Source organism: Danio rerio, chromosome 12, assembly GCF_049306965.1.
Source record: "Danio rerio strain Tuebingen ecotype United States chromosome 12, GRCz12tu, whole genome shotgun sequence".
Lineage (NCBI taxonomy): Eukaryota > Metazoa > Chordata > Actinopteri > Cypriniformes > Danionidae > Danio > Danio rerio.
This window is the reverse complement of record NC_133187.1, coordinates 6,666,033-6,682,500: the sequence shown is the minus strand read 5'-3', so window position 1 is coordinate 6,682,500 and position 16,468 is coordinate 6,666,033. Positions and strand designations below refer to the sequence as shown.

Below are 16,468 nucleotides of genomic sequence, written 5' to 3'. Positions count from 1 at the left end.
ATACAGCATGAAATAGTGAAAAACTCACTCCTCCAACAGGGCAAGAGCTGTTAATGTAGTCACACTTCAATCCTGTGTTCACACAGACCGGGCCGCGAATATTAGGAGACGAATCTCCAAGATTACTGGAGGAAAATCCAGCCACAAAAGGACCCTGAAGGTAAACACATCACAGAACTTATCATACCAAAAGCCTAATAAATAGACCTGCTAACATAAGCAAAGGAAACAATATCTTCAGTTTGACTTCCACCGCAAGCAGTTTTTTTTTTTTTTTTACAGTCGTGCATTAATTAACCATCTTCAATAAACTTCCTTAGTGTTTACGGCACTCTCAAGGGAATAACTAGCTTTATTGAGTGGGCAAACGTCCTTGAAGTAGATTACAACTAATAAAGACAGCTAATTAACCTTGATAATGGAGCTCGTTGGGGGCAGGATCTAATTAAAAGTTTGACCTTTTACCTTTTCGCCGGGCAGAAAGCCAATGTTTTTCTCCTGCTCAAAGATGTAGGAAGCGTAGCCAAGGTTGTCCGAGCTCACCATGCGATTGGTGTAATTCATACTGACAGGATGAACAGCAAACCAGCTGAGAGCAGAGGAATAACAAGCAAATCAATTAACAAAACATTCATTAAAAACATGTTGAATTCCTAGGAGTTAGTTATCTTATACTTAAAATAAAGATACTTAAAGAGGATTTTTGAATGATGCCATCGAAATGTTCACTTACAAATTAGTTGTTTAACAGATGCTTTTGTTTAAAGTGATTTACAATTAAGGAGGCATTCAGCGATTCAATAAGAAGAGGCAATACAAACAAGAAGTGCTAATTATACAAAGGAGCTGTGCTCAGATAATTTAGAGCAAGGTGTTAGGAGGGGGAGTGTTTTTTTTTTTAGAGAGAGAGAAGAGTGTTTCTACAGGTGGTTTGTCAGGTCCACTCACCTGTGTGAACCACACTTCATAAATGCACAATATTTGTTTTGTTTTTTTAGATATGAAGTGATTGTGAGGTAATTAATAACAAACTGTCCTTTTTTGGGGTGAGCTAACTTCTTAATACCAGGTGTAAACAAAGCCTATATAGGTTCTATTTTAATGATCTAGGCGCAAAGTCTAAAGCGCATGGGGCAAAAGCATTAAGGGCATGTCCGACTCCACTTTTGCTATTTTAAAGACAGAAAAATACAGTTAGCGCTGCAGCGCATGGTCTAACAGGGTTGTACTTATTCTCCTAATGAGCTATGGGTGTGTTTTGAGCAAAATGTGCATTAAACCAATCAAAGTCTCATCTCCCATTCCCTTTAAGAGTCAGTTGTGTTGCGCCGTGGCGCATTTGCTATTCACATAAACTGAATGCTTCACTGGGGAGAAAATGGATAAACAGTGCATCTGTGGTGTGAGGATAAAGAATGAGCCTCCTCCATTAGGCCTCTTTACTTTCTGTTTACTTTTACTTTTTACTTTACTCCTTTACTTTCGTGGATTAAGGAAACTCACTCCACTGAAGACATCCATTAGCCTACATATTTAATTTTGTTTGTTAAGAGCAAAGAATTGTTTCAAAACTATTTCTAAATTCAGTTCTAATTTCCAGCAAACGGAATAATTGAACAATAATAAGGAAGTGTGGTCAAAAAACTTAGTTATATCCAAACACACGTCTTATTCTTATGCCCCATATGGTGATGCATACGTCTCCATAACCCAACAGGTGGACTAATCTAAACTTGTTTTTATTAAAACAATATAAATATGCAGATAATAAATACTACTGCATATGTTTTTGGCATATGCAAAGATATTTGTGTATTGCTGTACATCCTGTGTGTATAAAGCAATGAGTAAGCGTTTGGATAGACTTTTTCAGACTAGCACACTAATGAGTCCACAAAGTGGCTTAAATGGATTTAGTGAAAATTACAGTTGCGCTGGCCTGAAAACAGCAAGAAATCACACCATACACGTCTTGCGCCTTATTGCACAAGGTGTATGATAGAGCCCCATATCTTAATACCAAGCAAAGACCCTGGGTTCTTTTTGTGTTGGCACTGAAATGAATGTTTGTTTGTTTTATATGTATATGTTATGTCATGCAGTACCTGAGCAATCCTATACCATCCCCATCCAGGTCAGTGAATTTCAGGACAACAATCTGCTTGTCTGTGTTGAATTCATATCTGGGATCAGAAAAAAGGTCAGAAGTTATTTTTTTTTCATGAATTGGGAATATTTACCCCTTAGAAACTGATTTTCAGGGGTATGCTTTGACCTTACCAGAGCAGTTCAATTGTAAAGCACCTTAATAATTGTATCCGTGTTATCTTTTATGTCAAATACATACAGTTGAAGACAAAATTGTTACATAAATATTATCATTATTTTAAAAATGTTGTATTCTTCTTTAAATATTTCCCAAGTGATGTTTAACAGAGCAAGAAAAAATTCACAGTATTTCATATAATATTTATAATATATATCTATCATACTGCTGGAATAAAAAAGTAAACAATTGTAAAAAAAAAAAAAAATTAATAAAATAGAAAAATAGATAAATAAATGAATGAATAAATAAATAAATGGGTAAATAGATGGATGGATGGATGGATGGATGGATGGATGGATGGATGGATGGATGGATGGATGGATGGATGGATGGAAATGCAGATGGACAGATAGAAGGATGGATGGATAAAGTGAAGGTAATACAGACAGACACAGAAGGATGGATAGAGTGAAGGAAATACGGATAGATAGGCAGACAGATGGGTGGATGGAAGGGTGGATGGATGAAAGCAATGAAGGAAGGAAAGACAGACTGATGAACGGAAATACAGATGAATAGACAGAAGGGTGCAGGGAGGGAAGGAAGGAAATACAGATGGATAGACAGACAGAAGGATAGATGGATGGACGAAAACAGATTGACAGACAAAAGGATGGACAGATGAATAGGGGAAGGAAGAAAATACAGACAGACAGATACAGAAGGATGGAAAGATGGATGGAGGGAAGGAAGGAAGGAAGGAAGGAAGGAAGGAAGGAAGGAAGGAAGGAAGGAAGGAAGGAAGGAAAGACAGACAGACAGACAGACAGACAGACAGAAAGACAGACACGATAGATAGATAGATAGATAGATAGATAGATAGATAGATAGATAGATAGATAGATAGATAGATAGATAGATAGATAGATAGATAGATAGATAGATAGATAGATAGATAGATAGATAGATAGATAGATAGATAGATAGATAGATAGATAGACTGAATTACATCACTAATTCTGTAACTGTAACTCTGTAAGTATATATTCATCTAGTATACTTAAACAGACCTGTTTCTTTCCTCTTCTGGATTGTTCATGTATGAATGTGGGCTTCTGTTGAAGTTGCTGTCCGCTACTTGTCCTTTATTTATGAATATTCGTCCAGGCCTCAAATTCCTATGAGCAATATCAATACTCTGATAACGAGGACAGAAAACATTATCAGTGACTGCTGAAGACATTTACACGAGTACTATGTCCACATTATATCATAACATGTCGGTGGTACTTTATTTTTCAGCATGTATTTATTGTGTACTTAAATTGGGTAATAACTACAGTATGTATATCCCTAAATGTATGTAATGACTATGATAGGTATATAGTATAAACAGTACCCTATATACAATATATTGGATCTCTTCTGGTAAATATGAGCTAAGAAGAATATGAATACATTTCTTTATTGTTTAACCTTTTGAACTTTAAAATAAAAATGTCAGATATAAATGAGAAAATTCTTAAGAAATATTCTGCCCATAAGAATTCATGGGGTGCTAATAATTATAAAACACACATATTTAACTGAGTGTTTGGTTGTTTGCTTCATTTAATTAATTTATTTATTTGTGTTTATTTATTTATTAATTTATTAATTTATTTATTTGTTTATTTGTTTATTTATATGTTTATTTATTCATTTATTTGTGTGCTTATTTATTTATGTGTTTATTTATTCATTTATTTTGTATTTATTCATGTGTTTATTTATTCATTTATCTATTTATTTATGCACTTATTTATTTATTTATTTATTTGTGTTTATTTATTTATAGGTTTATTTATTTATGAGTTTATTTATTTCTGTGTTTATTTATTTGTTAATTAATTGTTTTTGTTTATTTATTTACTTATTAATTAAATAATTGATTTGTTTATTTATGTGTTTATTTATTTATTTTTATTTATTTATGTATTTGTTTATTTAATTATTTATGTATGTGTTTGTTTATTCATTTATGTGTTTATTTATTTATGTGATTATTATTTTTTTAAATGTTTGTTTTTATGTATTTATTTATTTTTAGCAAATTTTCAAAAGGTTAAACAATAAAGATTGTTTTTCTTCACAGGCTTCTTTGATCATATCCCAAGCTTGTAATTCTCTGCATTTTTTATTTGTTGTTGTATATCTTGTAGTGCTTTAAGAAAAAGCTTATAAATAAAATGCTTTATTAATAATATTAGTAGAGAGTACTGTAAATGCAACAGCACTGTAAAATAAAGTGTCAGTAAAATCATACCTTGACTATTCCACTGACGATGGCCTGTATAGAAGGCTTGATGTAGCCTTTGCTGGTGATCATAAAGAGTGTGTACTGGAAATATCCACCCACTCCTGAATGTGTGTGTGTGCCACTCAACACCACATTGTCCTGTCTGTAGAGGTCTCCGTATTTCTCCTTAAGTGCTTGGAAAACCTGAAATGTGATGAGGAAAAATGACAAATACAGAGATGATGGAGCTGATCATGAGGAGAAAACCTACTTTAAAAAACGTTAAGAATTCATTTTAAAACATTTTGGAAAAAAGTTCATGGAGATCTGTACACAATTTTTATCTAATGTTGTTGTGTTGTTGTTGTGATTCATCATAAAGAAACAAATTAATTAATATTTACATGTAGTGTAGTTTCATTATAAATAAATAAATTAATAGAACAAAATAACACTTATAAATAACAATAAATAATAATTTTAATAATAAATACTATAGAAATTACATAACAAGCTAATATATATTTATTATACCAAAATTTATAAACTGACAACTGAATGAATGAATGAATGGTCACCCCTTAAACATATATATTAAATAATTATTTCATTTAATTATACTACAATATACAAAACATACATTTAATGACTACAATCCAAATGATTTGTGACAAAAATTAACAGAGACAAATTATATATGCATTCTTCTAAATAAATATATGAGTGAATAAATATATAATTAAACAAAATTAATTAATAAAAAAAATAAAATGAATACACAAATGAACATCATACCTAGATTATAGTTATTAAAAAATAAATAATAATTTTTATTATGTTAGCAAATTGAATGCTAAAATGTAAGATTTTTTTTTCAAGGTTTATGCAGTAAATACAAATTTCCACTTTTAAATAATAAAAATAAGAAGAATTATTAATCATTATAATCCTAATATTATATTAAATTAGTTTATAAATAATAAATAAACAAAATTAATAAATAAGTAAAGTATAACAAATAATAAATAAATAATTTAAAACGTAAACATAAAATATTTGCATTATTAAGAGTATATTATTAAAGAACATAAATATATATTTCTACATCCAAATGTAATGTTTTTTAATGAATAAAAGTGGAAACATGTACTTATAATGTTTTAAAGCAAATAAATAATTTAAAACACAAAATGTAAATATAGAAACTTTTTATTATTAAGAGCGAATTTTTTCCAGAAATTATATTTTTTCCTACATTAAAATGTAATGTTTTCCAGTGAATAGAACAGGAAAAAATTTGGTGATAATGTAGCCGTGTGTAGTACCTCTAGCCTGAGCCTCTGCGAGACCATGCCGATGTCTGAGGTGACGAACACGACTCTCTTATTGCCATCATCCACAATGAAGGCTCTGCTGAACAGCCGCGTGTGCAGTCCTCTCGCCGTCTGATCGGTGTTGGCATAACCCATCTTTCCCAATCAACACAAACACAATAACATCAGCAACCTTAAAGGCCACACATTAAAGGTCAAAAGGTCATAAAACCATCTTGAAGTGCACATGAAATCAAAACTAACCATATGATTTTGTTAGCTCACATTGCCAGTTTTGAGGTGAACAATTCATCTGTGCGTGTCATTAAGAAAAAAAAATGTTTGTCCTTGTAATCTAAAATTAAAATGTGCAAATGCACTTCCTGTTTGTTTTTAAATTCTCAGATTATGTCTGTCTGAGGTATTGGGCGTGGCTAACATACTTAACCACACCCCTCCAACTCTTAGTTTTGACAACAAACAGAAATGGTGAGCGATAATGGTGAGGAGGAGGTGTCTGTTAGGTTGTAATAACTCTTACCAAACCCTTTTCCCGTTCTTTCTAAATTAAATACCTACATCCAATCAGCTCACAGTAGAAAAAAAGAACAAAAATAATTGATTTATGAAACCAAAAACTGTTAAACACACCCAAAACGATTTCAAAGACAGGGGCAAATATCAGAATGTCTTGCAAAGGAAAGCCTGCTTTCAGCAGATAGATGAGCGGTCATTATCACCCGGAGATCACATCTCCGAAATCGGCAAAGCACATTTTAAAATGCATACAATCTTTATAAATAAGTCACAGATTTGTTATTTAAAATACTTTAAGAATGAACAGAACTGAAACTGACCATAGGTAAATCGGCCACTGGTCCAGTACAGTCCGCTCGACCCACACCAATCAGATAAGGGTTTTCTGGAGGAGTGACTGATGGGCTCGGTTCTTCCGGAGTCACTTCTTCTTCTGGTACACACATCAATCAAAACAAAAGTAATATGCTTTAGGACTCACAATGGAAAGATTACATACACAAATACAGTGGGAATAATATTACATACACAAATACAGTGGGAATAATATTACATACACAAATACAGTGGGAATAATATTACATACACAAATACAGTGGGAATAATATTACATACACAAATACAGTGGGAATAATATTACATACACAAATACAGTTGGAATAATATTACATACACAAATACAGTTGGAATAATATTACATACACAAATACAGTGAGATATAAAGGTGCAGTATATACGTTTGACACCCAGTGGTTGAACTAGATATTGCACACCTGATTCAAAACACATGCAAGCGCAGGTTGCCAGATTGACTATACCAACATATCAGTATTTCAGCACGCACATTTAACATTGCTAAAGAAGTTTAATATGTATTAATTAGATTATAAACCTTTTTGTTGGAGTGCAGTGAGTGCACTATTCTGTGCTTCTAAATGGCTGTATTTAAAATTCTGCCGTGTTTCGTCAGGTGCAAACAGCCAAACTGCTTATTGCTGCATATCTCATCACGTTGTTAGGACATGGGATTACAATGTAACCTGTTCACCTAATTTATATTGTAATATTTTTATTATTTGCTAATTAATAACCACCTTATGTGGAACTCTGAATCTGCGTCTCATTTTGGAGTCTGCTACTGTCCAGCGGAGGTCGCATTTTGGTCACAGGCACATGCTTTGAGAGCCTTTCTGACTGAATGAACGAAATACGCAGTTTTACAACAAGGCAACCTGGAGTGCTGAAATATAATTGGCTAAAGTGGCAGTGGGCGGGTTAAAAGAACCAAAACAAAGACAGCCGTTCCAGCACGTAACGCACATTTTCAAAACAGAATATCTGACTCCAGCATTGTTTTTCAGATAAACAAGATTGATCACTTATCATGTTTCTTAAATATCTGTAAACATATTATGATATTTTTATGCTTAGAAGTTACATATAGCACATTTAAACTCTGAATTATGACATATAAATGAAGTCACAACCGCAATTAATTTGTAAGATGTAAATAAACTCGCAACTGCATGAAATAATGTCGCAACTTCAAGTAAAAGAGTAAGACATCAATGGAATTGCAAGACGCTAACCATAAAAGTCTGAAAAAACACACAAAATAAACTATTATTCTAAAAGATCAGAACCGTTTTTCTTTTTTAGTCCCGTTGCAATCAATATTAAATAAATAAATATTATTTTATTAATACTATATCCGTGCATATAAAGTCAACAATTCTTTCTCAGGAAATATATGGTTGAATTCACAATGATTTTTTTTCTTTTGTAAATATTTTCTAAATGATGTTAAACAGGGCAAGGAGAGCAATTTTTTACAGAATTTCCTATAATATTTTTTCTTCTGGAGAAAATCTTATTTGTTTAATTTTGGCTAGAATAAAAGCAGTTTTTTAATTTTATTATTATTAGCAATATTATTATTAATATAACAATATTATTAGTCACCTTTTGTTTCGATAGTCTACAGAACGAACCATCATTACACAAAGACTAGCCTAATTACCCTAACTTGCCTAATAAACCTAGTTAAACATTTAAATGTCATTTTAAACTGAATACTAGCATCTTAAAAATATCCAGTAAAATTTTATGTACTGTCATCATGGCAAAGATAAAATAAATCAGTAATCAGAAATGAGTTATTAAAACTATTATGTTTAAAATGTGTAGAAAAAAATCTTTCCAACATACAAGGAGGCTAAAAATTCAGAGTTTAACTGTAAATAGGCCTATAATCATTATTATAACTACTCCAAATGTCCAATGTAGAATACTTTCTTTAAAAGGTGTCATTACTTTTATCTGATTCCTGTTTGAGGGCCAGGACGGTGATCAGTGCCACTGAAACTGCAGTCATCAACAGAAAGAGAACAATGAGTGAGATCTCCAGTCCGCTGAGACGACGACTCTTACTCGCCATCACGATTGCTGGAAAAAAAAACACAACACTGACAGTCAATTTCCAAAAACACCACAACAATGATGCTTTAACACAGCACAGAGCAAGAGTGAAGCAGCTCAAACATTGTGCGGTTGAAGTTAGAATCATTAGACCCCTGTATATTTTCCCCCACAAATTCTGTTTAAAGGAAAATAAGGTATTTTAAACATTTTGAATAACTGATTTCTTTAGGCTTTAAACGCGCAAAATATTTTGCAAGATATTTTTCAAGAAACTAGTATTCAGCTAAAAGTGACAAAGACTTGCTTAATTTAAAAATCTTGCTTACAGAGGCTAATAATTTTGACCTTAAAATGTTTTTTTAAAAAAAACTAAAAACTGCTTTTGTTCTAGCTAAAATAAAACAAATAAGACTTTCTCCAGAGGAAAAAACATTATAGGAATTACTGTGAAACATTCCTTGCTCTGGTAAACATCATTTGTGAAATATTTGAAAAAGAAAATCAATTCACAGGAGGGCTAATACTTTTGACTTCAACTGTACATTTATATATGCATTTTTTGTTTTTTTATGTTTTTGAAAAAGTCTCCTGTATGCATTTATCTCATACATCTTGCTCTTGAAAGACTTAGAAGTCTGGCAATTCTGAATTTGCTTCTCAATTGATTTAAAAGTGTGAATTGTGATATCACAAAACTCAAAACTGAATCAAAATTCAGGATATTGAGTTTATAATCACACAATTCTGACATTTCTTAGAGTTGTCAATTTGCATCTCAAAAATCAGACCTTCTCTTTTCTGAATTCTGAGCTTCGATCAAAAATCAGACTATTGGACCAAGCTGGAGCACGTTATCTGGTCCCCCGGGCTCTGCAATGGCTGGGGAAATTCGAAATTGAACCAAAAAACAATTCATTACAATTTGGATCAAGATTGGTTTTGAAAATAGGGTATATGCGGAAGTATGCTAAAGGACTTACAATTGGTCAGTAATTGGTCATTTAGGGTCTGTTTTCTTTAACAGATTGAATTTTAATTACATTACAATATCGATGCTGTAAAAGGAACCATATAAAATGGAAAAAAGTCACATTAACCTTTCACCGGACGTTTATTGGAATGGGAAGAAACAATGACTCTGCATATAACCTATTTGGAAATTGCAGCCAGCTGAACCAGGGAAGTTTATAAAAAATAAAAAAAAGACTATTTTCATCACAAAATGATTTTGTGTCAAAATGTTTCTTTTTTATTTTAACTTTTTTTCTTGAAATTCTCTTTTTGTTTCTCAAAATTCTTACTTTTAAATTTATATCTTAATTTCATGAATTTTGAGTTTGTATCACAAAATTATGACTATTTCAAATTGTTATAAATTATTCAATTATTATGATTTATTTAATCTTATTATAACTATTTTTAATAATCATTTATATTACAAATTCGACATTATTTCTTGCAATTCTGAAATTATAATGGAATTTTGAGATCAGAATTTTGAGTTTATAACTTTGATCTTGCAATTCTGCAAAAAAAAAATAATCTTAAAGTTTGCAATTTAAAACTTTCAATTTAAATTTTAATTTTAAACTACTTTTCTATTTTATATGGCAGAAACAAGCTTCCATAATTTTTAATTAATTCAATAAATATTTCAATTAAAATGAAGTTGATGAAGTGTATGAAACTTACACACACAAACACACACACACATTACTGTAAAGTTGCTTTAAAAAATTACTGAGTACAAAACAAGATTCGTTAATATGTAGATCTTTTGAAAATGCCGATTATGCACTCAAAAAGCATTTTAAATGATTACTTTTAAAAGAAAAAGTGAATTTCAAAAGAACAATTCAAACACATGTATAACCATATTATACAGTTCTTTACATTTTTTGATAAGTTTAGTGCATCCTCTTTAAAACAAACTATAGAAAAATCATTCCAATACTGGCAAAATTAAAGTACCATGCATTATGAAGCAATTGAGCATGTAAAAAAATCATTTAAGCAAAGATGTACTTACATGTTTTGGTGCCGACAGTAAATGGTGTAGATTTTGTGCAATGGAAAGAAAAGAATGACGGTTAAATCAAGTGCACATTTATATTGTATATAGTTCAAAGACAAAGGCAGTCAAAGGTTCTCTCCGCTGTTTATAGCTGCATTTAATGTTGACAGTATGAAACCAAACTCGCAGATTAGATTAGATTAGTTGCATAACTACTGAGATACCACAAACCATATCAAGATTTTCATTTTAACCAAAGGGGATTCTCAGTTACTGATAACAAGGACAAAATAATCAGCAAAATTAATAGAGTACTGAATATGCAGTATATCACGTGTGTGTGTGAGTGTGTGTGTGTGTGTGTGTGTGTGTGTATACAGTGCCTAGCAGAAGTGAGTGCATACATTTTAAATTAATAGATGGTATATGATAACATTAGTCAGTAAGCCAAAATTTTCACCAATTTTACAACATAAGTTCATAACACCCAAATGAATATGTTGGGAAAAAAATTTTAACTAAATTTGTTACATTTTTTTTCTATAAATAAATCCAATCCCGCCTAGCACAAGTACTGGGGCTAGGGAATGCAATGATACAGTATTTTCAGCCCAAACAATCACTGAGCCACCCGCACGCTTCACTCAGGGCATGCAGAAGTATGTTGTTGGGGCTTCTCCACACCCTAACTCTCCCAGATGTGACAGTGAAGGTGGACTCTTTAGAAAGCATGTTTCACACTGTCCACAGCCCGAGATTTAAGGGATAATTAAGATATAAACTATTACTAGAACCACCTGTGCAGAATTCCGCAGATTTTTAGCCAATCATTAATTCTGTTTATTTACTTGAGTTAATGTGTGTAAATATATATTTATTCAGTTTTTAATTAATTTTAGTAATATTATTAAATAATATAAAAATGTTCATCTGATTTAAGTACAATGCAGTTTGAGCGGTAATATTTTCTGTCTAGTACTAGAAACCTGCTTTATTTACCAAATAAAGTGAATCTAATTGGATATACATTTTAAACATTAAAAGTTAAGAAGATATGATTTTTTATTTCATATATTAAGGTTTTAGTTATGATACTCCCTAAATAATTCTTAAGAAATCCGCAGACTTTTACCAAAATTCTCTGTAGAAATAGCAAAAAACGTTCGCAGATTCCGTCTGGCCCTAGTTATGACATATACAACTGCAAGAAATAAATTCATAAGATGTAAACTCGCACTGTGCTGTCTTTACAACAACCAAAACAATCACAGTATCGGATAACACATTATTAAATGAGGAGCAGGGGAGGAATTTAAAGCAAAAATAGTAATAATAATAGTAATAATAATAATTCTAATAATAAATAAATTATTAAATGAGGAGCAGGGGAGGAATTTAAAGCAAAAATAGTAATAATAATAATAATAATAATTCATTCATTCATTTTCTTTTTGGCTTAGTCCCTTTATTAATCTGAGGTCGCCACAGCGGAATGAACCGCCGACCTTTCCAGCATATGTTTCACGCAGCAGATACTCTTCCAGCTGCAACCCATCACTGGGAAACATCCATACACACTCACACACTTTAGGTTACCCAATTTACCTATAGCGCATGTCACTGGACTTGTTGGGGGAATCTGGAGCATCTGAAGGAAACCCAGGCCAACATGGGCTAAATATGCCAACTGACCCAGCCGAGGCTTGAACCAATGACCTTCTTACTGTGAGGCAATTGTGCTACCCACTGCACCACAATGACACCCCAATACTACTACTACTACTACTAATGATAATAATAATAATAATAATAATAATAATAATAATAAATACTATAGTGTTTTTGAACTATATTAAAAAGTGCAGCTATTATTATACTGTAAGCCTGCTGTAAAGCCTATATATTATAGAAGCTGATTTAGTCTACAACCCTTTAATGAATGCTAAAGCATCTGTAACCAGAGATATGTCGGGATTTTATATTTATAAAAGTAAATATTAAATATATAAATATATATTTATTTATTAATTTTTTTACTAATATCTGATTTTACACATAAAGCTGCTGTACCTCCTCTATAGTTTCATAGTTTTTTTTTGGGAACTTTCCGTCATCAAAATTAGACCCAATTTTTCCCATAAAGATCCTGATGGCAGATCCTGGAGGGCTGGTGTCCTGCATATTTTAGCTCCAATTTGCCTCAACACACCTTAACTGTTTCTAGAAAGCCTAGTAAGAGCTTGATTAGCTAGCCCAGGTGTGTCTGATTGGGGTTGGAACCAAACTTTGCAGGAAACTGGCCCTCCAGGACCGAGTGTGGACACCCATAGATCATTGAAAATGGCAGAATCTCAGGTTTAATTTGATATAACGGCACATAGTCTGAATAATTATGGTTCAGATGTGTGTAAATATAAACTTTTTCTTCAAGTTTGAATTTCTCAAAAAGATGAGGCCAATATTTACTCCAAATTTTTTTTTACTGTTTGTTCAAACTACTTTTATAAAACAAGCTGAAACAAAATTCAGTTTTTTTTTTGGGACAACTTAATTGTTTTATATTCAATCCACTTAATTTTTTGTCCCAACACAAATCGTTTGTGTGGAACCCAGCATTTTTACAGTGTTTGACAGAGCCTAACACAGTCAGTCAATATTAAAGATATCAACATTATATTTTGACAGAATCTTCTTTACATTGTGTAGCACAAATATACACTCACCAGACAAATATACACTCATGGGCTACAGCAGCAGGAAACTGAGGCTACAATTCACAAATTGGACAATAGAAGATTGGAAAAACGTTGCCTGGTCTGATGAGTCTCAATTTCTGCTGCCACATTCAGATGGCAGGGTCAGAATTTGGCGTCAACAACATGAAAGCATGGATCCATCCTGCCTTGTATCAACAGTTCAGGCTGCTCATGGTGGTGTAATGGTGTGGGGGATATTTTCTTGGCACACTTTGGGCCCATTAGTACCAACTGAGGATCATGTCAACACCATAGCCTACCTGAGTATTGTTGCTGACCATGTCCATCCCTTTATGACCCGTGTACCCATCTTCTGATGGCAGGATTACACGCCATGTGATGAAGCACGAATCATCCCAGACTGATTTCATGAACGTGACAAGGAGTTCACTGTACTCAAATGGCCTCCACAGTCAGCAGATCTCAATCCAATAGAGAACCTTTGGGATGTGGTGGAACGGGAGATTCACATCATGGATCTGCCGCAACTGTGTGATGCTACCATCTCAATATGGACCAGAATCTCTAAGGAATATTTCCAGTACCTTGTTAAATCTATGCCACGAAGAATTAAGGCAATTCTGATCGCAAAAGAGGGTCCAACTCGGAACTAGTAAGGTGTACCTAATAAAGTGGCCAGTGAGTGCTTGTTAAAAAAATAAATAATCTGCTGGGCTTTCACAGAGAAGGTGACATTTAACGTGTCCACATGCAAAATATATTTAAAAAAAAAAAGTGATCAAACAAAGCTGTGTACTAATATTTGTAATTTATTTGTTTGTCAACAGACATCAGAAAACCTCCTACTTTTAATGACAATATAGCAGCTTGTTGTATTGGGTGGTCAATAGGACAGATCCTCTGATTCGCTCATGGAAATGATAAATCACATCGTCTTGTCAGTCCAACAGAAACCTGGAATTCAACACCATAAAACACCAGTCGTCCGACTTAAACAACTGTGCAAAACAAGATCCCAGAGGAAAACACTAAACATAACGCAACGAAGACATTAATAAATATATTCAAAAACAATTAGAAATGATAACAGACGATGGAATTAGCTTTGCGGACACTGTCGTGAAATAACATTCAGGCGACGAGGTAAAACATCTCACATGAGTCGCAGAAAAATGCGAAACACTGAAATAGTCTGTGAACGAACATAAATACAAACGAGCAAGAGTTCGCTCTGAAATCGTTAAGGCACTGTGGAGCATTCGATCATCCGAACGATATACGTTATCTGTAGCTCTCGAAGTAAAGAATTAGCTCAAAAAATAAAATTACGTCCATATAAATCATCTGAAAGCAAGTGTTTTTAGAAAAATCGAAGTCTGTACAAAACTGATTCTCATTTCTAGCAAAGAGATCAATAAATTGCTTGTTTGATATCTTGAAAAGATGGCTTTGTGGCTGTAAACGGGGGCGAAGATACTTGGCGACATTACCAATTTATTCTGAAAACAAAACAAAAGGACAAACGTTTTGCATGTAATGCTACGAAAAAAAAAAAAAAACGCTCATCACTAACCATAATTTATTGTTCTCTGCCACAAACTTGGTAAGTTTACATCAAAAACTGCGCAAGGAAACGAGACGTTTTGAATGAGTAGTTTGATAACTAAAGGGATTAGTAACAATTTCAGTCTTGTTCTGGCACTTCGGGTGAGTTTTTTTCCAATGAGAAAGCTAGTCAATCGGAGTCTATCCGTGTGTATTTGACATGGCTCCAGTGCAGCAATCGCCATGAAAAGGGTTTCTGGTAGTGACGTGGAACAACGGCAGGAACATTGCTTTCTAGGTACTGGAAAAATCGATACCACCACACATTGGCGAAGAAGTTGCTTTGTGATGTTTCTTTGAGCACCTGAAAGACATGGAGGTTACGATCAAGGTTATTTCAGTGAACCAAAACTAAGACTAAAACAACACAGTAAAATATCTGTAAATTATCAGTTTTGGGTATTTTGTGATTCTATTTCTGCTTTTAAATTGCATTATGGGACTTTGATCTTTCTTCCAACAACTTTTAACCTTGAAAAATTCGAAAAAGTGACTTTTATGAACAAATTTATTAGTTTAAATTGATATATTGCCTGGGATGGTGTTGTATATTATGCTACAAAAACCTTTTCTGTACATTTTCTGTTATTTTACAGATATATTTATCTATATAAACCCATTTATCTATATATTATTACAAAAATCAGCAATAAAAGTCACTTTGTTAAACTGTAGAGTTGAATTTTCAACATCAAAAGTCGACAGAGCAGAGATCAAGGCCCCATAATGCAAATCACAACCATAAAAATATAGAAAACCCTTTTGAATTACATACGGAATTGAAATACGGAAACTGTTAATTAACATATTTTTCCTACAGTGTATTGGTCCTTTTCGTTAACTGAAATAAAATATAACCTTTTGAATTAATGAAATTTGAAAGTAAATAAAAAAGTGACTGAAATAAAATAATAATTATTAAACATAAATAATAGTTTTCAATAGAGTAATAGAAAATCTGACATGTGGCTGTTTATAGAAATACCAGTAGATGGCGCTCTTACAGGCAAATACACTTCAGTCCAGCACGTTTATATAAAGAAACATGAAACAATATTTCAATATTTACTTTAACCATGACCATGACCATATACCGTATAAAGACATTTGTCCGAATTAATAATGTTAATTTTTATTTGTTGAATATGTATATATACATATACACAGTTAAAGCCAGAATTATTAGCCTCCTTTGAATTTTTTTATTTTTTTTTTCCAAATGATGTTTAACATCTAGCTAGGACATTTTCACAGTATGTCTCTTAATATTTTTTCTTTCGGAGAAAATTTTATTTGTTTTATTTCGGCTAGAAT

General features: G+C 32.4%; 2 protein-coding genes across 4 annotated transcripts in view; both read right to left on the bottom strand.

Annotated features, from left to right (window-relative positions):
* Positions 1 to 10,949, bottom strand: part of asah2 (N-acylsphingosine amidohydrolase 2) — a 25,042-nt gene extending 14,093 nt beyond the window's left edge. The window contains 9 exon segments of the mRNA NM_001007763.1: positions 29 to 154; positions 466 to 589; positions 2,106 to 2,183; positions 3,340 to 3,467; positions 4,575 to 4,751; positions 5,873 to 6,016; positions 6,718 to 6,830; positions 8,711 to 8,842; positions 10,848 to 10,949. Of these exon segments, the coding sequence (NP_001007764.1) occupies positions 29 to 154; positions 466 to 589; positions 2,106 to 2,183; positions 3,340 to 3,467; positions 4,575 to 4,751; positions 5,873 to 6,016; positions 6,718 to 6,830; positions 8,711 to 8,834 (1,014 nt within the window). The 5' untranslated portion in view covers positions 8,835 to 8,842; positions 10,848 to 10,949.
* A 3,389-nt stretch (positions 10,950 to 14,338) lies between these two features.
* The window catches only part of sgms1b (sphingomyelin synthase 1b), a 50,983-nt gene continuing 48,853 nt past the window's right edge, over positions 14,339 to 16,468 (bottom strand). For 2 of the 3 annotated variants that reach the window (XM_068224638.2, XM_073917805.1), the window contains exon 6: positions 14,341 to 15,458. In XM_068224638.2, coding sequence (XP_068080739.2) covers positions 15,285 to 15,458 — 174 coding nt within the window. In that variant the 3' untranslated portion in view covers positions 14,341 to 15,284. 3 annotated transcript variants of the gene reach the window in all.